Source organism: Biomphalaria glabrata, chromosome 12, assembly GCF_947242115.1.
Source record: "Biomphalaria glabrata chromosome 12, xgBioGlab47.1, whole genome shotgun sequence".
NCBI lineage: Eukaryota > Metazoa > Mollusca > Gastropoda > Planorbidae > Biomphalaria > Biomphalaria glabrata.
In genome coordinates, this window is record NC_074722.1 from 36,238,692 (window position 1) to 36,261,950 (window position 23,259).

General features: G+C 38.0%; 1 protein-coding gene across 2 annotated transcripts; it reads left to right on the forward strand.

Moving 5' to 3' along the window:
* The first annotated feature begins 3,988 nt into the window (after window positions 1-3,988).
* Window positions 3,989-22,856, forward strand: LOC106052881 (sulfotransferase 1E1-like). Of its 2 annotated transcripts, none has more exons than XM_056007262.1 (7): window positions 3,989-4,216; window positions 16,727-16,896; window positions 18,039-18,160; window positions 19,369-19,561; window positions 20,680-20,780; window positions 21,667-21,835; window positions 22,361-22,856. In XM_056007262.1, exons 1-7 carry the CDS (start codon window positions 4,200-4,202, stop codon window positions 22,495-22,497), a joined length of 909 nt encoding a protein of 302 aa, XP_055863237.1. In that variant the 5' UTR covers window positions 3,989-4,199; the 3' UTR covers window positions 22,498-22,856. The 2 variants fall into 2 exon arrangements, with proteins under 2 accessions (XP_055863237.1, XP_055863238.1); XM_056007263.1 differs by lacking the exon at window positions 3,989-4,216 and adding an exon at window positions 4,342-4,429.
* Window positions 22,857-23,259: the final 403 nt, after the last annotated feature.

Below are 23,259 nucleotides of genomic sequence, written 5' to 3' on the forward strand. Positions count from 1 at the left end.
TTTTTATTTCCTAAATTTAAAAAATTTAAAGACTTGGAGGCGATGCATGGTACTGGTTTATATTTTCTTAATTACCGTTATGTGGGAGATTTGTTTGTTCTTGAACACACACAAAAAAAGATTACTCACAGATACTATAATTTATCTTTTCAGTCTGTGGTGATTCTTACAGAACTCCAGGACCTCTCGATGTCAACTGGTGAAGATTAGTTGTCCCGGGGTTACATTGGGGGAAAAAATATCGCCATACCAGACATGCTTGTATTCATTATCTACATAGATCTAGTCCACTAAATTCCTCATGAGCCCACTGCAATGCTGTGTGTCCTCAATCTTGCTTTGACGACAAGTTAACATCTGGAAACCGGTACCGGTCTGTCAACTAGTGGAGGTTTCTCTACTAATGTATTTGGAAAAAGCGGTCATCGTAATAAAGTTCCTTTGGACCCCGCAGCCTGTATACAATGGCGCATGACACACGACTTCTACAGGAACATTTTTCGCGTTGGTTTGCCCCAGTTCTAGGTATACTTTGTTGGACATTTTTAAAAATCTGTTACAATAGGAACTTGTCAGCGCCAACAGAAACATTTTGCATCATGTCTCTCGTAAGTTTTGGGCTTCCATAGAAACTAAAGACAGTTCCTTTCCAAAAGAATCCCAATTTCAAGGACTTTGTTGGTTTGGCATGTATAACACATGTGTACGTACAATGTGTCAACAACAGAGAACACTAAACAACCCAATGATCGTCAAGTTTGAACAATTTCTGAACAATGTTAAACTTCATTGTTGTGGAAACATGGAGCTTACGCTTTTGTCTTATGTATTTTTGGCAATGTTGGCAATTTAATCGTCTACTCAATTCTACTGAATAAAAAAAAATCTAGTTAAGAACAATAGAAGTGATTATCGGCGACCGAATAATACAATTGTTAATTAAACAACATTTTGTAATCAACATACAGTTTGTATAATTTTTAACTTTATGCACAAAACAAAAAAGGTTACGAAGGTAACACAAACTTGTAGGTCCATTTGGTCACGCTTTAGGTGCACAATAGGTATACTATTTTAAATTTCATAAGTTACCTCCCTTAGAATTCCTTTTGATTTAAAAGGTATATATGTATGTGCATACTTGGTAAAGAAATTGATTTAAAAAAAAATAGAGAACAAAAAAATTCGGGATGGAGGGATGTGTCTCCTACGTAAAGAAGACAACGAAATCATAGATTTGATAGCGCGAACAGACACACAACATAAACACAATAGCGGCCGCTAAATATAAATATCGTCGTTACCAGGTCTTATCGCATACCTTCAACTAGATCCACCACTCGTGTTAGCGAAGTGGCGAGGTGATGTGTCTGTGGGTATCTGTATGTGTGTGTGTGTGTGTGTGAGAGAGAGAGAGAGCTAGGTGTACCGGTTTCCTTTTTGCACTGGTACCCTGCGTTACTTTCAAACGTCTACCACATTATGGATACGCCTGGAATAATTCATAGTTGCAGTCTTGTACATCACTGGTTCTGTCCTGTACCTTTACACAAACACACACACACACACACACTTAAAGACACACGTGATCTTCAGTGACACGTGAGTCAGTCGCCAATGTTATCTGATACACAAACTCCTTGTTTTATACATCGAGGACTCTTTTTTTTTTTTACTTACGTCTAATGTAGCAAGTATTGCTACAATGTAGCCAATGTAGAAATAATGTAGCAGGTGTAGCTACAACTAATGTAGTCAAAGTAGACCTAACTTCATTTTTAGCCAGTGTAATAATATATAATAATGTAACTATGTAAAGTAGCTACATCCAATGTAGCGAGTGTAGCTACATCTAATCTAGTGAGTTTAGCCTAAAATAAGCTAATGTAAGGTGTGTTGCTTAGCCGTAGCCAGTGTAGCTATATTTGATGTAGCCAATGTAGCTACGTTGTAGCACGTGTAGCTACATCTAATGGGCCACTGTAGTCACATCAAATATAGCCGGTGCAGCTACTTTTAATATAGTTATTCTAGTTACTTTGTAGCTACATCTAATGTGGCCAATGTAGCCATATCGATGTAGTCTATATTGTAACCAGTGTGTCTACGTCTACGTATGTAGGAAGTGTAGCTACATTGTAGCCAGTGTAAGTACATGTAATGTAGCCAAATCACTTAGATTGAGTGTAGCACGTGATTTAACGCTATGGCTACCACCCTATTTGAAATTGATTTTTGATGTTGTGAAACGAGGAGCGCAGTTTGCGACAACTAAAGGTCCCCACTTTATAGATAATATAGAGCAGCGGTTCTCAACCTTTTATGCTCGGCGACCCCCTTTTTACAATGCCCCACTTAGCCGCGACCCCCCCCTTCCCGCACACACACACATGCAATAGAAGAATAGACAATAACAATCCATTTTTCAATGGTCTTTGGCGACCCCTGGCAATTCGTCAATCGACCCCCAAGGGGGTCGCGACCCACAGGTTGAGAACCCCTGATATAGAGTAAGGGCAATCCTTTTAGCAAAAGGTGAAGACTAGATCTCGTTGGATTTATGTTGTCTAATTTGTTATTAGTTTATCACGTGCACACACACACACACACACACACACACACACACACACACTAATAAAATACTCAGACAAAAAGAAAAAGGTATGTATCTTATTCCACTTGCTAGGACTAATTCATACAAGTCCCCCCCACCCCTGTCCCCATTATAAGTGTCGTTATAACATGGAACAGGTTGTGCCTTAACCATTCAGGAAAAACCTATGACTAAGTGGAGTTTAAGTCTCTGTTTAACATCCACGACTAGATTAACAAGTGAATAAGCGTGGAAAATAATTATTATCTTTTGTTTTAAACAAACGTCAAATATTTATAAGATAAGATAATAGCAGTGCATTTTTTAAATTTTGTTATGTATGTCTGAAGACAAATAAAGAAGCCAGTTTATTTATTTTTTTTTTACATTTATTTGCAGCTGAAAAGCGGAGCAAATGACTTGAAATGTTCAGAGCTTTAAGAATTTTTAGCAACAGAGGCGGCCTCTTAGACGTGCGCGTGAGGCCCTGGGCGAGTGTCATAGCAGGGCCACGAATATTTGTACGATGGGCTGACGAGAGACCATTCATTATAGAAGGCCTCAACACTGACCTGAAACGTCACAACCTGTGGGCAATTTAGACCAATAGCTAGTTGCCATGTCGTACAGACCCAGTGATGTTGCAGGTCAGTCCAAATTTCTCTTAATCAGCCCCCTTTTTTAAGGCGCGGGGCCTGGGGGCGGTTGCCCCACTCGCACTCCCCTAAGGGACGAGAGATCATCGTTATAGAAGGCCTCAAAACTGACCTGAAACGTCACAACCTGTGGGCAATTTAGACCAATAGCTGGTGGCCACGTCGTGCAGACCCAGTGACGTTGCAGCTCAGTGACGGTAATCCAAGGATTCTGTTTATCGCCCCCCCCCTTTTTTTTTTAAGGCGGGGGGCCTGGGGGGGGCGGTTGCCCCACTCGCACTCCCCTGAGATGGCCTCTGTGAGCAGCAACAACAACCAATAAGACAAGTCCATGCTATTTGATTCCCTGTTGTTTCCTGCAGAGCAGCTAATTGCGAAGAGATGAATGTGGTTAAAACATGGTTTTGGTTTTGAAGCAACACGAGCAACGCACAAATTAATATCCTATAGAATTCTCTCCCCCCTTTCCAATTGCGTTGCCAAAAATAGCCACCATGCAACATTATGTGTACATCCTGTGTGTCCAATATCTAGTCCCGGATTTGTGGGCCCCTTAAAAACTAGTGGCTAATAACTATCTGCTAGTGTCCACATACCGGAACAAATCCTTTACATATCATACTTGTGACACACCCCCACCAACGTATTGTTTTGTTATTTTCTCCCCATTCATGTTTTTAAACTTCTTTCAGATAATCGCCTGTAGTTCAAAGCCACGCACTGCAGTATCCCCCCACCCCCACCACCCATCTAACTCCTCAGCCGCCCCTCTCTCTTTCTCTCTCTCTCTCTCACTCTCTCAATCACATAGCCACATAAAACACCGTATCACACACACACACACACCCGCTGCTCATACCAAACGCATATAAATACCTGGCCGGAGCCCGCGTTTTACTAAATATAAAATAGTTATTAATAGGGCATCGCGAATCTCAAGTTTTCAGAGAATGACTTGTATCGCACGGTAAACATTGTTTTGTTTTGTTTTTTTAATTAGTTGATTGCTCACTGAACTCAGTTCACCAGAATCAAAAACAATAATTTTAAAATGCACAAAATAAATATATATTTCTCCTGGATACCATTTCGCTATGTTTAATTCTAGTGTCTACTTATTATTGTTAAAGTTTCTGAAGGCTAAATTCTAGATATATAATTTGTTTTAATTACTGGATCGGTAAGTGAATGAAGAAACTTAGGCCTATGTGTTTACGCTGGTGTGTTTATCCAGATAAGTGTTGGTTCTTTTTATAATCTTAAATCGATGTGTCGGTCTCGTCAGGAATTAACAATGGTCCCCTTTCAGACATTACGATGTAGAGGGCAGATGATGTAAAGTTCATCTGTTTCTTTGGTCTACAATTAATGAGAATGTCTGAGCGGTGAAGCGCTTGGCGGGGGTCCCGGGTTCGAATCCTGGTGAAAACTGATATTTTTATTTCGCTATCTTGTGTCCAACCAGCTCTTTCTCTTATCTTATATAATACAGATGTTACTTCAGAGAAAAGATGGTTACGTCCTAATGGGTACCTGGGACTAGATGGGGAAAGGTAAAGACGGTTGGTCGTTGTGCTGGCCGCATGATACCCATCAGTATTTGAATCTTGATTATTTATTTTTTGTAAACATTTTTAATATCTTAATTTTTAGTCGTAGATCTTTAAAATATTTACTACAAGCGTTTTTTTTCTTTCTAAGTTTTATTTATGAATTATTTATTTATTTTTGGAGAGAATATTTTTAGGAAATTGAAAAAAAAAGGGAAATAAACAAAATATTGAAAAAAAATATTTTTTAAATAAAATTTATATTAGGGGAAGAAAACATAGATAACCATATCTCTCAATACTGCAAGTTATTTTTTTTTCTGTTGTACTATTTCAAAGTTAATTAATGACAACTAATTAATTAAATGGTTAATTTTTTTTATTTCATGTTTTGTTAGGTAGCCTACAATAAATAATTGTGCAAAGTTTCAACTTGATCCGAGAATGGGAAGTGGGAGAAGAAATTTTCACAAAATTTGTTCTAGACAGACAGACAGAGTTGATAAAAGCTTAGTCTGTTGGACCGTTGGGGCACCACACAAGATCTGTCAACCGTCTTTCTCTATTCCTCTCTGTCCTTTACCTTTCAATCACTGACAGACCTGTCCAGGGCCGGTCCTACAGATTGCGGAGCCCTATGCGAAACGGATTGCGCGGGGCCTAGTCTAGGTAGGGATAAGTATAACAAGTGAAAATTAAGATTTTTTGTTAGAAAATAAATTCGTCATTGCATTTTATTCATACTTTACTAAGTGCAAAATCAAGATCAAATCGATTTTACGAGCCATCTACAATAGAAGGTAGATTTCCAACATAAAGCCGATAAACATTCAGATGTGCCTTTTAGATTTTTACTATCGACTAGCAAAATATCGCTTTTGATTTTTTTTAAGAGATCGAGATAGATTTAGATCTATATTTAAATGCCATTGACTGTTATAAGTTAAAATAGTATTAATTTAATAATTTACAACTAGAGTTAGAGCCGGGCCTATGAAAGTACGGGGCCCACTGCGGCCGCATAGGTTGCAGTGCCCTAAGACCGGCCCTGGACCTGTCCATTCTTTGGTGTCTTCCCATCGCTTTCTCTGTGTCTATGTTAAATATTTTATAATAGCATTTTACGTCTCTAGAGTATATACAGTACGTAACCTCTTATGAGACTAAAAGAGGCCAATCTTTGATACACAATTGCAGTCACAGCTTGTTTGTATGTAATCACCAGATATTATACAAATTGCTCCCTAAAAAGAATTAAACCTAAATAGCCTGTTACGGCCGTTTAAATATTAAAATATTTTTTAAATTTTTAAAAATGATTTTATATTATTATAAAAGTAAAGGGAGGTTACCATTACTTTCAGATCATTTTTTTCGTCTCCAGTTTCTTGTATGTGCTCATCTTTCAACTATGTTGTTATAAAAATCCCAGCCGAAGCCGGGCTCTAGGATAAAGACTAGTATAAAAGCCACTTGAGAATTAGCGACGTAGTTTTTGACTAGCAGACCACTCGGTCTAAATTTTTGCAATTTCTTTTTGTGGCATTAGAAACATTTCAAGCTGGGCCCGACTTAGGCCACTGCAACCTATGTGGACGCATTTGGCCCCGTACTTGCATAGGCCCCGTACTTGCATAGGCCCCGCGATAATTCTAGGAGTAAATTATTAAATTAAACACCATTATAACTTTTTTATAATAACATGGTTTCCGCGGCCTCCTGATTTTCCAGGGACTTCCAGAAATCTCCTGTAGTTGCAAAATATATCGAAAAATATAAATAATATTAATAAATATATACGAAAAAGTTTATGAAAATAGACAAAATTGTCATTTTGGGAAACTGATATTAGCTTCTCGCATGTAAATTATGAGTGAGTCTGATGTAAATGTATATTTTGGTTTTCTAGAGTTATAATTTTTTGTTTGGTGTTATGCACAAATTGCAAGACAAATTTCCTTATGAATAATAAATATTATTATTTATAGTATTATTATTATTATTATTATTATGTTAGAAATGAACGAGTAGTCATTCTCTGGCGCTGCCAGGGTCGAGTTTCGCTAAAGAGAAACAAAATTCATCGTAGTCCCTTTAACAGTTTCCACTGAGGAATTTTCTGGTGATGTGGCAGGTCTGCAGCAGTACCGCCTTCTGACAGGCAACGAAGATGTTCCTAGGAATGTTAAGGGCCTTGAAGGTGTCTGTGAGGTCAGTTGTTATTATCCCCTCGGTTGATATAACAATGGGGTATATTGTTATTTTGGACAATTTCCATAGACGCTTAATCTCCAAGCCTAGGTTCCCATATTTTCTTTGTTTTTCTATCTCAGTTTTTCTTAAATTATGAGACAGTGGTACGGCGATATCGATAATGGTAGCGGTTTTTTCTTTTTTATCGATGAACAGCAGATCCGGGCGATTGAAATCTACCGTTTTGTCGGTCAGAATAGGCCTATCCCAGTACAGCAGATGTTCAGTAGACTCGAGAACCTCTTGCGGAGAGTATTTATAATAAGGGGGAGTGTCCTTACCGATCAATTTGTACGTCAAAGCCAGGTGTTGGTGTATTAACTTTGCAACTTGGTTATGGCGACCTAGGTAGGCTGATTCTGATAGGGCTGGACATCCTGCCATAATGTGTTCAATCGACTCGCCCACATTTCCACATTTTCGGCATTTGTCGACAACATTGAGTTTCAGGATATGCTTCTCGTAATTTTTTGTCCTGATTACTCTGTCCTGTATTGCTGTAACAAAGCCTTCTGTTTCAGGGTAGAGATGACCTGCTTTGAGCCATGTTAAGGAAGCAGCCTTGTCGATGTTGTCCCCATGTAATGAAGCCGGAAATTTTCCGTGGAGTGTTTTTTCTTCCCATTGGCGAATCTCATGCCCTACGTCGTCCAAACCGATATTGACATCAGCATTGTGTAGGTTCAGAGGGGTTGCATCGGAGTCGTATTTCCGTAGGAAGGAAACTAATTTATTGCTGGAGGCGAGCAGTTTTGATCGTATTTTTAAAACTTGCATCTTACACAATTTGAAGATGTTCTGCAATCCACGACCCCCATCCTTCCTGGGCAGGTATAACCTTATGGTGGAGGACTTGGGGTGTTATTATTATTATTATTATTATTATTATTAAACCTGCGCGCGATAAAAAAAAACGGTATTATCAACTTTCATTTCATAAAAATGTATTCCAAAGACGAATTTATTTTCTAATACAAAATCTTAATTTTGACGTTATGCTTATCCCTACCCTGATTAGTTCCCTCGCAATCCGTTTCGCATAGAGCCCCGCCATTGATAGAGCCGGCCCTGATTTCAAGCTCCCACTTTCTAGAGCACTGTGCGTATACGTGTGTCTCAATTTTGACCTAAGCAATATTTAAAGTAAAATAGTCCAATTTTAGTTTTTAAAAATGGTAGAAAATAAATGGCTCCACCCCATGGGTTATCTGCACTTCAGGAAACAAAGTGTCTTTCAATATTTTTCAGCACGAATATCAGAACATAAAAAGGGGCAGCTCATTTCAAAATTTGAACGCTCTAAAACATCATTAAATTGGATTTTCAATAACTTTTTGTAGCTTTTGAGATCTAAACTGACGGACGGAAGTACGGACAGACAGACCGCACAAAGCTAACAGCGGCTTTTCCTTATTTCGTAAGAATATCCTATCTTGATTTCAAATGTTTGCATTTAGCAGAAACCTGATGCAGACGGGGAAAAGATGTTTAAGTTTTTCAACTCAAATAAAAAAAACAGGAATAATTGTTGGAAAAATTTACCTTAGATGAAAGTCGAAATGTATATTTTTTAAAAATATATTTTCCTTTTTTCATACTGCAAATTGCCTAGCCATGGTCTAACCCTAACCTACTGGAACTAACTACCAGGACCGGATTTAGACTAGATTTGATTTCATATTAACTTGATTTTGTTTATATTTTAAATAAAGTTATATTTACTTTGTTCAAGAACGGAATTTTATCAAGTTATTTTGAAGTTTTGTTAGTCAAGATACATTACGCCTAACAACGGTTTAGTTGTCTACCAGCAGTTTGGTGCTACAAGTCAACGACCGGCAACAACACCTATCCCTTAGTCTGCTGGACTGTTGGGGCACCACACAGGATCTGTTGACCGTCTTTCTCCATTCCAGTCCTTTGCCTTGAATAGAATCTTTCAATCATTTCGTGTTGTTGGTTGTTTTGTTTTGTTTTCATTTTTTCATAAGATCTTATTTTTCGTATAATCTTTTATTTCGTCTTTTATTAATTTCATGATTTTGTTCTTTTAAACAAACAAATAAATATTCTCTAAAATAAAAACACAATTTTTTTTTAACAGTCTTGTAGTATGACTCGGGTAAATGACCCAGCTTGGTTAAACCAATGAAAACATTTGTTACATAGGACAATTATAGCTCCTGGAGATCTTTTTCTCTCCCGACTCCCACAGTTGGTGCGGTCGATAAGCTGTTCACCTGGCCTTGACATTCGCTTTGCTCTACCTTTTGGACCGCCCAATTCGCCTCATGTCTGAATATGGTGCTGAACAACTCGTGTAGTGAAATATTTACTTTTTGATGAATTCTAAAAATTAAGAAATTAAGTTTGAAAATACAATACAGCGCACAATATTTACTACAGACTTTTTGCTTTAAAATACATGTTAAAATAAAGGAATAAATACATATTATTTTCAGTGATTAAAATAGGTGATAATATGTCGCAATAAGGTTTGTAAATATGTTTTTGATATTTAACGTAGACCTACAAGTCTTTATCAGATTTACACACCTTAGATTATGTTTCAAATTGCGTGACTGCCTGGTCATGCGGAATGCGCTTCGGGCTGTCGTTACGATGGGCTAGGGTTCGAACCTAGCGCGTTACTAACTTACCATTCCCTCCCTTTCTGCATAAGATTAGGGCTATGAAGTAAGGTTTATTTCCGACGGAACATCCGGAGGCTATAAAACAAATAGCGTACTCGATTAGATAAACCAGTGGATACTATCTTGAATGTAACATAAGAAATGACGGTAAAAGCATCTTTAAATGCACTAGGCCTAAACATGTACATTTTTAAGCTGTTAGTTGAACTATATGTGGCAAATTATATGTAGGTCACTGATCGGACTGATTTCCCTCGTGACATGCTGCACTCCTCCATAATCTTCGAAATCTAGACCTGGCCTATATGCACTTAATCTAAAAAAAAAAAAAAAATACGGACAGATTGACAAGTAGACAATTAATTTAGTGGCGTTTCCTAGTATGTTTTTTTTTTAATATGCAAAATAATGTAAGCATAATAATAATAATAATAATAATAGTAAAAATCTTTATTAAATAGTACATTGAAATCAATTTGTCTTTAGACATCACGCTGTCACGATACAGATTATAGACATACAAGAGAGTTTCATCTAGCTAGCTTTATTGGTGTATCCGGTGTTGGCTTTCTTTCTTTTTAAATTGGCTTTCTTTCTTTTTAATTTGGCTTTCTTTTTAAATTGGCTTTCTTTTTAAATTGGCTTTCTTTCTTTCTAAATTGGCTTTCTTTCTTTCTAAATTGGCTTTCTTTCTTTTTAAATTGGCTTTCTTTCTTTTTAATTTGGCTTTCTTTTTAAATTGGCTTTCTTTCTTTTTAAATTGGCTTTCTTTCTTTTTAATTTGGCTTTCTTTTTAAATTGGCTTTCTTTTTAAATTGGCTTTCTTTCTTTCTAAATTGGCTTTCTTTCTTTTTAAATTGGCTTTCTTTCTTTTTAATTTGGCTTTCTTTTTAAAATGGCTTTCTTTTTAAATTGGCTTTCTTTCTTTTAAAATTGGCTTTCTTTCTTTTTAAATTGGCTTTCTTTCTTTTTAAATTGGCTTTCTTTTTAAATTGGCTTTCTTTTTAAATTGGCTTTCTTTTTAAATTGGCTTTCTTTCTTTCTAAATTGGCTTTCTTTCTTTCTAAATTGGCTTTCTTTCTTTCTAAATTGGCTTTCTTTCTTTCTAAATTGGCTTTCTTTCTTTTTAATTTGGCTTTCTTTTTAAATTGGCTTTCTTTTTAAATTGGCTTTCTTTCTTTTTAAATTGGCTTTCTTTCTTTTTAAATTGGCTTTCTTTTTAAATTGGCTTTCGTTGCTTTATTTAAGTCATTTTCTACTGGCTTTTTAAAACTAGCTCCTTTTTTTTATGGGGGTCCAGTTATGGCTATTTATAACTCTTAATAGAAAGTGTCAAGGACTAGTTTTTTTTTAAATTTTATTTCCTCACTTGACCTTTGAGTGCTAAGGATGGTGACACTTCGGACATAACTGAGTTCTTAATTCCATGTGTTGCCAGGTCTCCCCCTCCTCCCAGTCTGTTGTCATTAAAATTCCAATTTCTTGCGATGTAGAAAAAAAATGGGATCACTAGCGTGTTTTTATTACTAATGTCATTTGAAGGTCATACTGACTGTTAGTAACTTGGTTAACTCTTCTTACTTTTAAAATGCGAACTCAAGAAAAAAATTTTTCATCGATATTTTTGTTTTGAATGGGACTGCGCATGCTCAAGCCTTGACTTCCCGTCACCCCGATTCCAGAGACTTTCACGGGAAAGACCATCATTAGATTTACCTTACTGGGATTCTATTTACTGTGTGTGAGTGACTCTGTGTGTGTTTGTGTGTGTGACTGTGTGTGTGTGTGTGAGAGTGACTGTGATAGTGTGTGTGTGTGTGAAAGAAAGTAAAACTAGGTTGTCGGATTCTGGAGTATGTCCTTGACGGAATAATGCTTTGATTTTTATTTTCCATCAGGAGGTAGAAAAATCGAATTGAAGAGTGACAGGAAACAGATGAAGCAGACGTAGATTAAATTCAAAGGTTGAAATATGGGGAGGGGTGGGGTGGGGTGGATGCAGTGGCGTAGCTAGGATGGGGGGAGGAGGGGGGAGACTTTCAAAATGCCACCGGGCCGCCACTCGAGGGAGGGGGGGGCCAAATGAGTGTTTTTAGATAAAAAATTAAATATTACGCAAAATGCAGGGGCAAAAGAGGTCAAGGCCCCCAAATGATGGGGAATTCCTAGCTACGCCCCTGGGGGATGTTTGACAAAATGGGGAACAAAAAAATGGGGTAAATTCTAGTAAAATAAAGTAAGACCTAAAATGTCATTAAAAAAGGTCACCTAGATGTCCCCTAAGTACCTTGATGTCACCTAGATGTCACCTAGATGTCAGATGATGCCCGATGGCGGGGTTTAGGCCTAAAAGTGATGTTTACAATCTACTGTGTTAGTGTGCCAGATCTGGGACGTTGTTTTAAAACAGAGTAAAAAGGGTAGGGGGGGGGTTGGTTATTAAAAAAATAGAAAGTTTATTCTTTCACATTTTGTTTGATGTGTTGAAATGAAAAAAAAACTTCTATTTATTCCAAGTTGTTTTAAATCAATGAAGCTAATTTTCTATAAAGTTGCATCCAAGAATTTATTTTTTTAAAAATTGAAGTTAATTACAAATGAAGAATCAAACTAAAAGAGAAATAAAAGTATTTGATTTGGACCGACAAACAAACAAAAAAGCTTATTGATAGTTTTAAAAGCATAAGCAACTTAATTCAATCCATTCTAAGACAACACATGAATTGAAATTATCTTGAATTCATAGAACAATACAGATCTAGATCCCCATTAGAGTCTATCGTGTCGACAGATGTCCTGGACTAGATACTAGATGACTACGTGAACACAAAAGCACCAATGTCATCATTCAAACATCTTGACCTCAGGGCACAACTGCTATCGTAAACATATTTTCCCTTACTCTGGGACACCGAGGCGAAGTTTCATTGGTTACTTCTGCCAGAGCACTTGCAACAGCGCATGCGCAGTTGGTGTTTTCTGGGTATCTGTTTATTTGATTCGGAGTTGTTTTTTTAGTGATAGTGAATATACAATGGAGATAGTGAAGGGATTGGGGGGGGGGGGGGGGGAGATAAAGGGGATGACTTAAAAGACTGGATTAGTGTAGCTCTCCTGACAATGGAGGGAGGAAAGGGGTGTTCTAACAGAATGTAATCAAAATTAGTGGTTTAACCAAACATAGCGGCTTAACAAAACTTAGTGGTTGAACAAGTGTTTATAGTTAGGCTACTCGAGTACATACTGGGTCATGAATCTCAGAATTATTTCGGGTTTCATATACTTGACCCGTTAAACGTTCTCAGCGGACACATTGTCTATAGCATTCTCAGCGGACTCATTAAGTGACTATAACATTCTCAGCGGACACATTGCCTATAACATTTTCAGCGGACACATTGTCTATAACATTCTCAGCGGACACAAGAAGCCGATCAAAAGACCAGACTACAACATCCTTAAAAATGCATTTAAAAAATACTCATTGGTCAATTCAGTTTTAGTAATTAATTATTTTGTTGGATATCGAATAAGGGAAATAGCTTGTACATTACTGATATAGTTTTTAAGGGCGGAGTTCTTCCCCTTTAAATAAGTTTTGTTTTTTTTTTTAAATAAAAAATGATTGCTTGTTTTACAATTCCCTTTATTTGCTCCCAATCTCTTCATGGGTGAAAACTGGAAACCGACACTTGACAGATATTTCGAAAACGGCTCTAACGATTGTTCCATAAATTAAAAAGTTGATGTAGGCCTATATCTTTGAAAAGATTTTTGCAATATCGGCCACGAAGTGAAAAACTCTGGTTTATTATAACTGAATTCGTGAACTCGATTTTAGTGCAAGTTCATGTGCATATTTGCATCGTCACTTTCAATCAACAAAGCAAAACTAAAAATAAAGGGAGATAATGAATTAGTTTCGATTGATACCTGGTTAAGAGATAACCCCTGGGGCTCGCTGTTTAGTACAGTGTTCCACTTGCCCTTAATCCAGGACCTCAGATGTCACACTGAACCTGAGATAAATATTTTGCTTTGTCCTAAATCTTGGACGTTTCCCGGGTTATCATTCCTTACATAAACAGTCACGTTTTTGAAAGCTGTTTAAAAACAAACATATTTTATGTAATTTTGTTTTCGCTATACTAACACTGTAGAGCCTCTCTGAGTACCGAAGGTACCTGGTAGATGGTGAGCTCCTGTTTGGGAGCTCACTGGGCACACATTTGAGGCCCAAACCAAAGCCCCTGGCCAAAGACGAAAATAAACCCCAACAGCTTGGTCCGCATTAGATGGGGCAAAACATTCAGGTCGCCCTAGGTTGCGTAGTCACGTGAAACTCATTCCCAAACCTGGAACCGAAGACATTGCCTCACCATCCTCCAATTAAACCCACGCGAACACAATAGGCCGTTTGTAAACCTTTTTTTCTTTTTAAATATATTTTTAAGAACATAACAAATATGAAATGTTGAAGAAAATTTTTTTTTAAGTTAAAAAAAAAATGAAATAAACCAGTAATACGAATTATTGTAAGTAGTATGTCTAAGATGCACATAGGTTATTTCAAGGACCTTCGATCTTGTTTTTTTTTTTTTTTGTTTGTTTGTGTTTTTTTTTTTGTTCTACATAATATACAAATCTATGCATTATGTCGCAACCCTATTGCGCAACCTTACTTTGAGGGCGGGTGTTCAGTGGTTGCACGTGACAGGTGGTAGTGCTAGTTAATGACATTCTCAACCAAGTTATCTCTATCTCGGCTTGGTTATGAATGAGTGAAAATGGGCGGGGGGAGGGGGGGCCTCTCTAAGTTCATGCCCTTAACGTATCAGCGTACCATGGCCCGTGTGGACAAATTGCACTGTCACAAAGCCGAAGGTTGCCTTTAAAATAAAATCAGCCGTTATGACGTAATTGTTTGGGGGCTTCAAATTGCACTGTCACAAAGCCGAAGATTGCCTTTAAATATAAAATCAGCCGTTATGACGCAATTGTTTTGGGGCTTCTTCTTAATTTTTTGTTTATATAAATCTAGTTGAATGTAATTTCACTATTTAGTCCTGTATCTGAGATGAATTTTACGTTTGAATTACTACTTTACACCTAAATGACTACTTTACGTTTGAATTACTACTTTACACCTAAATGACTACTTTACGTTTGAATTACTACTTTACACCTAAATGACTACTTTACGTTTGAATTACTACTTTACACCTAAATGACTACTTTACGTTTGAATTACAACCCTACATCAAAATGACTACTTTACGTTTGAATTACTACTTTACACCTATATGGCTACGTTTGAATTACTACTTTACATCTATATGACTACTTATGTTTGAATTACTACTTTACACCTAAATGACCAATTTACGCCTAACTTACTACCTGTCGCCTAAATTACTACCTGTCGCCTAAATTACTACCTGTCGCCTAAATTACTACCTGACGCCTAAAATTACTACCTGATGCCTAAATTACTACCTGACGCCTGACATACTTAACCTTCAGAATTTCAAGGCTCACTCGGTGCTGAAGTTACCTACACAAGGTGTAGCTTAGGGCCCTTACTTAATTGCCCCCCCCCTCCCCCATCTTCCTAAATGATCTACAAGATAACAAAGAATGGATAGCTTTCTGGTGATTACACTAGTCCCCATGGGGTCACTAATGACCTCTGTTACAATAGTTGTAGGATGACATTACACCTACTTAGAACTTTTGTATTCTACATGTATCTTCCATTTACACACCAAGTTAGTTATGTCCTAAGTGTGCTCGTTGGAAAGATTACTCTGACTCCTTGTTCACCCCCTTTTTATGAGGTAGATCTTTTTAATCAATTTTGAAGACCAGACTACAAAAAGAATTGTAAAAGCTGGACTGCTAGAAATCTTCTGCGTTTTAATTGCATATAGTATTCCTGTTAAATATCATGCACATGTTTTTCACAGATGCTACCACACATGTACACACAGTTACACAAACACAGGCACACACTTTCCACACAAGTTCCAGCCCTCCTCTTGAATGTTACGTTGGAGCTGCTCTATAATGAAATGGGAAATATACATTGATTCAAACATGCTAACGGGTGTGGACATTTTCTGAGACATTTTCTGATAAATTTTCTGATACATTTTCTGAGAGACATTTAATGAGAGACATTTTCTGAGAGACATTTTCTGAGACACACTTTGCGGGAGACACACTTTGCGGGAGACACACTTTGCGGGAGACACACTTTGCGGGAGACACACTTTTGCGGGAGACACACTTTGCGGGAGACACACTTTGCGGGAGACACACTTTTGCGGGAGACACACTTTGCGGGAGACACACTTTTGCGGGAGACACACTTTTGCGGGAGACACACTTTTGCGGGAGACACACTTTTGCGGGAGACACACTTTTGCGGGAGACACACTTTTGCGGGAGACACACTTTTGCGGGAGACACACTTTTGCGGGAGACACACTTTGCGGGAGACACACTTTGCGGGAGACATTTTCCGGGAGACGTTTTCAATGACACATTTTAGTGGTGTATGAGGCTCTGTAGGAGAAATCGGACAGACTCATAAGCGGCCTTAGGGGGATGGCGAGTGTGGTAGCCGCCCTAAACTCTGCAACTAAGCAGGTAGGGGGGGGCGGGGGTACTCGATTGGAGATTCCCTTGACACCTTCAGCTTCCGAAACCAGACCAGTCCTCATAAACGATGACTTTTTACTCAATATACAGGAAGACCTTATCAATTTCAATCATGTATTTCTCTATTTCAATCATGCATTTCTCTATTTCAATCATCTATTTCTCTATTTCAATCATGCATTTCTCTATTTCAATCATGCATTTCTCTATTTCAATCATGCATTTCTCTATTTCAATCATCTATTTCTCTATTTCAATCATCTATTTCTCTATTTCAATCATCTATTTCTCTATTTCAATCATCTATTTCTCTATTTCAATCATCTATTTCTCTATTTCAATCATCTATTTCTCTAGTTCCATCATGGAGTCCGTCTACGTCGAGGATGAAAGGGGTGGCTGCTTGAACATGCTGGAGGACGCTGGCTACTACTTCAGCCCCAACGTCCAGTCTGACCACATACTTAACCTTCAGAATTTCAAGGCCAGATCTGATGACGTCCTACTGGTCAGCTATCCTAAATCTGGTGCGTAAACGAATTCTCAAACTGTTCGAATGGCTATTGTTAATGGCCTATTTACACAACAGATTATATTAGCTAGTGAGGACCAATTGACTCTGGGCTTGTGAGGACAAATTGACCCTGGGCTAGTGAGGACCAATTGACTCTGGGCTTGTGAGGACAAATTGACCCTGGGCTAGTGAGGACAAATTGACTTTGGGCTAATGAGGACAAATTGACCCTGGGCTAGTGAGGACAAATTGACTCTGGGCTGGTGAGGACAAATTGACTCTGGGCTAGTGAGGACAAATTGACCCTGGGCTAGTGAGGACAAATTGACTCTGGGCTAGTGAGAACAAATTAACTCTGGGCTTGTGAGAACAAATTAACTCTGGGCTTGTGAGGACAAATTGACTCTGGGCTAGTGAGGACAAATTGACTCTGGGCTACTGAGGACAAAGTGACTTTGGGCTAATGAGGACAAATTAACTTTGGGCTAATGAGGACAAATTGACTTTGGGCTAATGAGGACAAATTGACTTTGGGCTAGTGAGGACAAATTGACTCTGGGCTAGTGAGGACAAATTGACTCTGGGCTAATGAGGACAAATTGACTTTGGGCTAATGAGGACAAATTGACTTTGGGCTAATGAGGACAAATTGACACTGGGCTAGTGAGGACAAATTGACTTTGGGCTAGTGAGGACAAATTGACCCTGGGCTAGTGAGGACAAATTGACTCTGGGCTTGTGAGGACAAATTGACTTTGTGCTAATGAGGACAAATTGACCCTGGGCTAGTGAGGACTAATTGACTCTGGGCTAGTGAGGACAAATTGACCCTGGGCTAGTGAGGACAAATTGACCCTGGGCTAGTGAGGACGAATTGACCCTGGGCTAGTCTGGACGAATTGACCCTGGGCTACTGAGGACAAATTGACCCTGGGCTACTGAGGACAAATTGACTCTGGGCTAATAAGGCCACATTGACACCTAAGTCAGCAGATATGTTACAAAATAGTCTTTTTTTTTTTTCTAAGTTCTTTAGCTCCAAATGCCAGTGTCTGCTCTGTTAAATTTAAAAAACGGTTTTGGTGAGGTGTGACGGGGCTGGGTGTGGTGATGTCTATGATGTATCTCTTGACAAGTTTTGTAATCTGCTTACAGGAACACATTGGTTCTCCGAGATCACCACAATGTTGATCCACGGCTACTGGAACCTTCCCCAGGAGACCATGAAACACTTGGAATACTTTCCCGCCAACATTCTCAACGAAATCCCCTCTCCGGTGAGTTTTAGTGACCTGGGAAGCAGTCTAGATCTAGAACTATGACATTGGGAATCTGCATGACACATCCTAGAGGGGAGGGCAGACGTGACCAAAGCGAAGTTATGCACAGGTCATGGGCAAACTCAGACGTGTGATGCATTAGCAGGATTAAAATTAAATACTGGCAATTAACACGAAAAAGCTGTAAAGCTTTTGATTTATTTTATTGCCTTACTTATTTAATTATGTAAAGCAATCTGAAGATCTTTTGCATTATTAATGTGCTCATACGGAATGTGTCATTATAAATTTCGCTTAAATATTTGTTCACTTTTTTGCTGTTACGAAATTATGAATTCAATTCAAACAAAAAAAATGGAAATGTATTTAATGGGAAATTAAAATTCGTGCCCGGAAAGTTTATCCAGCAGACGATAGCAATGTCAGCCTATATTCCCGAAATATAATATGCCTTTAGGGCTCAGACCAGTAAAAGCAGTCCATGCATACTTAGACGGCCATAAAGAGAAAACATTTAGTGTGCTATCTCGTAAATGGGGAGAATGAGAGGCAGCCGTGACTTGTACCACCACTCTCTGGTCTCCTCTGTTTGACGAGCGTGATGCATGTTAATAAGATAGAATTTAAAATATGCAAGCAGTTTATCTCAAGGCCGGATTTAAGTAGGTAGAGGCCATGTGCTGGATTTTTTTCGGGAGGCTTTACCCACTTTTAGTGAATTAATTGAGAGTATTAGGAGATTGGTACATTAAAGTAACCATCTTGTCCATGTAATCTAGTTGCCATGACCCTATACATATATGTCACGGCTGCCCCTCACCTTTAGCAGGTGCCATGTACATTGTAAATGTGTTAGTTTATCGAGGTCTACCTTTGCGTACGAGGCCCTTGGCATTTGAATTGTCCGCGCTGTCGAAATGGACCTCATTCACCAATCGTAAACAAACATTTAGCCACGTGATGCTCTATCGCTTCTGTATAATTTACGATCTCATGTTTATTTAATGATGGTGGTCACGTGACAGTTTTTTCGTTGTTTTATCAATAAGATCACGTGACTAAATGTTGTTTGTTTACGATTGGTGAATGAGGTCCATTCCGGACTCTTTGTTGTCTGAATCCTATCTTCTAATTTTGATTAGAAAATGTTCTAGACATTTCGATGTCCTAGAAGTTTCGTGAACCATTTTTTTTTCTTTTCACAGAGAGTACTGAATACACATTTGCCATATCCCAGAATTCCGCTGGACTTCTTCCGGAAGCGGTGCAAGATCGTGGTGATCATGCGCAACCCACGTGACGTGGCAGTGTCCTATTACAAGTTCATCTCTAACCTGTCCGTCTGGAACTACTCGGGACACTGGGATAGCTTCTTCCCTCTGTTCCTCAACGGAAATGGTGAGTGCCTTAATTCGCTATCTTGTTTTTTTTTTCTTTTAAACTATTTGAGATTTTAACGATAAATTATCGATTCTAAAATAGTACTGGGGCGAGGTGGTTGAGGGGTTAAGCCTTTAGCTTCCGAACCTGGGTTCAAATCTCGGTGAAGACTGGGATTTCGAATTTCGTGATTTTTTAGGTCTCTCCTGAGTCCACCCAACTCTAATGGGGTTCCTGGCTTTAGTTGGGGAAAGTAAAGGCGGTTGGGCGTTGTGCTGGCCATATGACAACCTGCTTATAACCGTTGGCCAAAGAAACAGATAACCTTAACATCGTTTGTTTGTTTGTTTGTAAAATGTTTTACATGTTTCGGATGTTCCTTCAGAGTTGAAGATAATTACTTCCTAGTCCAAACCTCCCGCAGGACGACGGGGGATGGGAGCGGGCAGGGTTTGAGCCCGGGACCATCGATAAATCTGAATGACAGTCCAACGTGCAAACCGCTCGACCAGGCAGCCATCGTCTGCAATATAGATCGAAAGGCTCCTAACAGTGGGTACTCTTTTTTTTTTAACCGAAGTCGAGACGCTATATTTAAAGGTCACTGCTGCCGCCGAAATAAAACCTAGTTTATGCCACGAGAGAGGAGCTTCGAAATTTAATTCTACAATGCTGAAAAGCTAAAAAAAATATTATTTTATACAAAAATATATAGCGTAAACACATCTTGTTTTCTATACACCGGATCCACCAAATAGCTAGCTCTTTCGCATTATAACAGGGGTTCTCAACCTGTGGATCGCGACCCCTTTGGGGGGTCGATTGACGATTTGCCAGGGGTCGCCAAAGACCATCGAAAATATGGATTGTTATTGTCTACTCTTCTATTGCTGTGTGTGTGTAAAGGGGGGGGGTGTCGCGGCAAAGTGAGGAATTGTAAAAAGGGGTCGCCGAGCTTAAAAGGTTGAGAACCGTTGCCTTATAAGAAAATCTCCAATTTATGATGTAACAAGTTTTGTTAACAAAATATTTGACTTTTTTTTTTTTGTGTTCGTTTAAATGTGGATTTCTCATTGTTCCTTTTGTTCAGTGTCAATAGCTGACTAAACTTTGTATGATTATTTCTGATTGTGTAGTGCCTTACAACTCCTGGTTCGAACACACGGAGAACTGGCTGAAGGTCATCAAGTCTGGGAAGCACAACCTTCATGTTGTTTTCTACGAAGATTTCCAATCAGTAAGTTAACCTTTGTCTGTCTGTCTGTCTGTCTGTTTAGTGAAACTAGTAAAAAAAAAAAAATTTTACAAAGCATTTCAAGAAGTGACTCAATTAAAATTCCTCAAAAAAAGGGGGGGGGATGATGGCTGAGTGGTAAAGATCTTGACTTCCGAATCGGAAGGGGTACGGGTTCGAATCTCGATGAAGACTGGGATTTTGAATTTTCAAGTTTTTTTAGCACGCTCCTAAGTTCATGTTCACCCATCCTGACATTTGGGGAAAGTTGAGGCAGTTGGTAATGGACCTCATTCACCAATCGTAAACAAACAACATTTAGTCACGTGATCTTATTGATAAAACAATGAAAAAAAACAGTCACGTGACAACCATCATGAATTAAACATGAGATCGTAAATTATATAGAAGAGATAAAGCACCACGTGGCTAAATGTTGTTTGTTTACGGTTGGTGAATGAGGTCCATTGTGCTGGCTACTTGAGACCCTCGTTAAAAGATGACCTATCTGCCCTATTGATCGCAAGATTTAAATGGGTTATTTTTACTTTTTCCTAAAAATAATTTCATGACATTTTAAAACAAATTTCCAACAAGATGAAACTAAACAGAAAGATTGTTTTGCATTTTAATTATCCAATCCGCTATGCTATTATATAAGAAGCGATTTTTTAATAATCTTTTATTCAAATTCTTGACACCTACTTTATAAGACATATATTTTGATACTTATAGTTTAATTTCTTAAACCATTTTTTAATTTCTGCAAAAAAAGAACATATGAGATGCTTTATATGTACCGGAAATGGATGTATAATGATAATTAACTTTTGTGTAACTACTCTAAGTCTGTGCCAACTTGTTTGTCATATCTCGAATGTTCTTTTAGGATTTCAAGGATGCTTGCAGAAAACTGGCAGATTTTCTGGAAGTCCCATGCAGTCCAGAACTCATTGACGCCATCCACAGAGAAACATCTTTTGCCAATATGAAGCAAAATAAAGAAGACTTCAGTCTGCATCTCAGTAAAAATGGACAGTCTCCCATTTACAGAAAAGGTCAGTTGGTTATACCAGTGGGCCGTTGATTTCAATAGTCTAATAATACGTTTGGGAATGATACAATAAGATGTTTAGGGCATCGAAGCTAAAAGGTCGAATTTTACAATGACTAAATCATGGTCAAGTTCAATTTTGTCTATGCTACGTATAATGGACCTCATTCACCAATCGTAAACAAACAAAATTTAGTCACGTGATCTTATTGATAAAACAACGAAAAAGTTTGTTACCGAAATATTATTACCATAATATTTTTTTTTTATTTTAATAAAATCCTTAAAATAATTCATATAGCAGCAAGCTGTTTTAGTTCATCTGTGAAGTTTTTTTATTAAAGTTTTGTTTTCGTTTGATGTAGACGATAGACTCTCGTACCATTAGATATGCACGTAGCGAGTGCATCTCTCGTTGCTCTGGTGATAGGTGCAAGGTCTGAGAGGGTCATTTTATTTTATTTTTATATAAATCTGTTTTTTGTAAGAAAGAAGACTTAGTGGACTATAGTTTTTTGTTTTCTTACAGGTGAGGTGGGGGACTGGCAGAACTGGTTCACGTCTGAACAGATTGACCTGATTGACCAGGAGATGGAGTCCTGGGGCTTACACACTGACCCCAGGATCAGGTGTCTCATCGACACTACTTCTGCCACCCCGACGTGATAGTCACACACACACACAAGTCCATAAAACAACTCTCATTCAATCAGTCTCATTGAGAAGTCACCTCTGTATCAACCGTTTTCTGGAAACAACGGATATTGCTTCGACGAACAACCATTGTGTATCCACGACAATAACACACCTAACACAACTTTTGTTTTTATAGATGTTTGTATGAAATGTATATTTTAGATCAAGATTTTTTTTACTATCTGGTTGAAATACTTCGAACTAATGGTGTACACATGCTTTAACATATCTTGTACGTATTTATGCACAAATGTAAAAGCTAAATAGAAACGAACAACTTTGATTTTAAAAAAACTTTTAACTTAGGGGTAAGGAATATACAATACCCAAATATACTACTACAACGCCTTTAGGGGCAGAGAGGGGGGGGGGGGCGGGGCAAATACAAGAATTCGGTCTTCCGATTCTCAAGCAGACCGGGACTATCATCAGACATCCTCGCTTACTACTTTCGTTACATATTTTATACCGTTACATATTTTACACTAGAACTTCAAAATATAACACCAAGCAGAACAAAATATATTCGTAGTTTGTTTGCTTGTAAAATGAACGATATGTTTATAAATATTTTTTATAATCTCATTGATTTCAACATTTTATTTACGGTTTTATCTTCAAGTCAATTATTTTAACGGCTTTAGCTGCATTTTTTAAAACTCATTTATAATTATGCATTTTATTTCCATGTCAGATACCATTTTACGATATCAATTAATTGGACTTACTTGA

Excerpts from the sequence above, each read along its gene's own strand:
- LOC106052881 (XM_056007262.1), top strand. Across the intron at positions 19,562-20,679 it reads TCTGTTCCTCAACGGAAATG|TGCCTTACAACTCCTGGTTC; the intron begins GTGAGTGCCTTA and ends CTGATTGTGTAG. Across the intron at positions 21,836-22,360 it reads GTCTCCCATTTACAGAAAAG|GTGAGGTGGGGGACTGGCAG; the intron begins GTCAGTTGGTTA and ends GTTTTCTTACAG.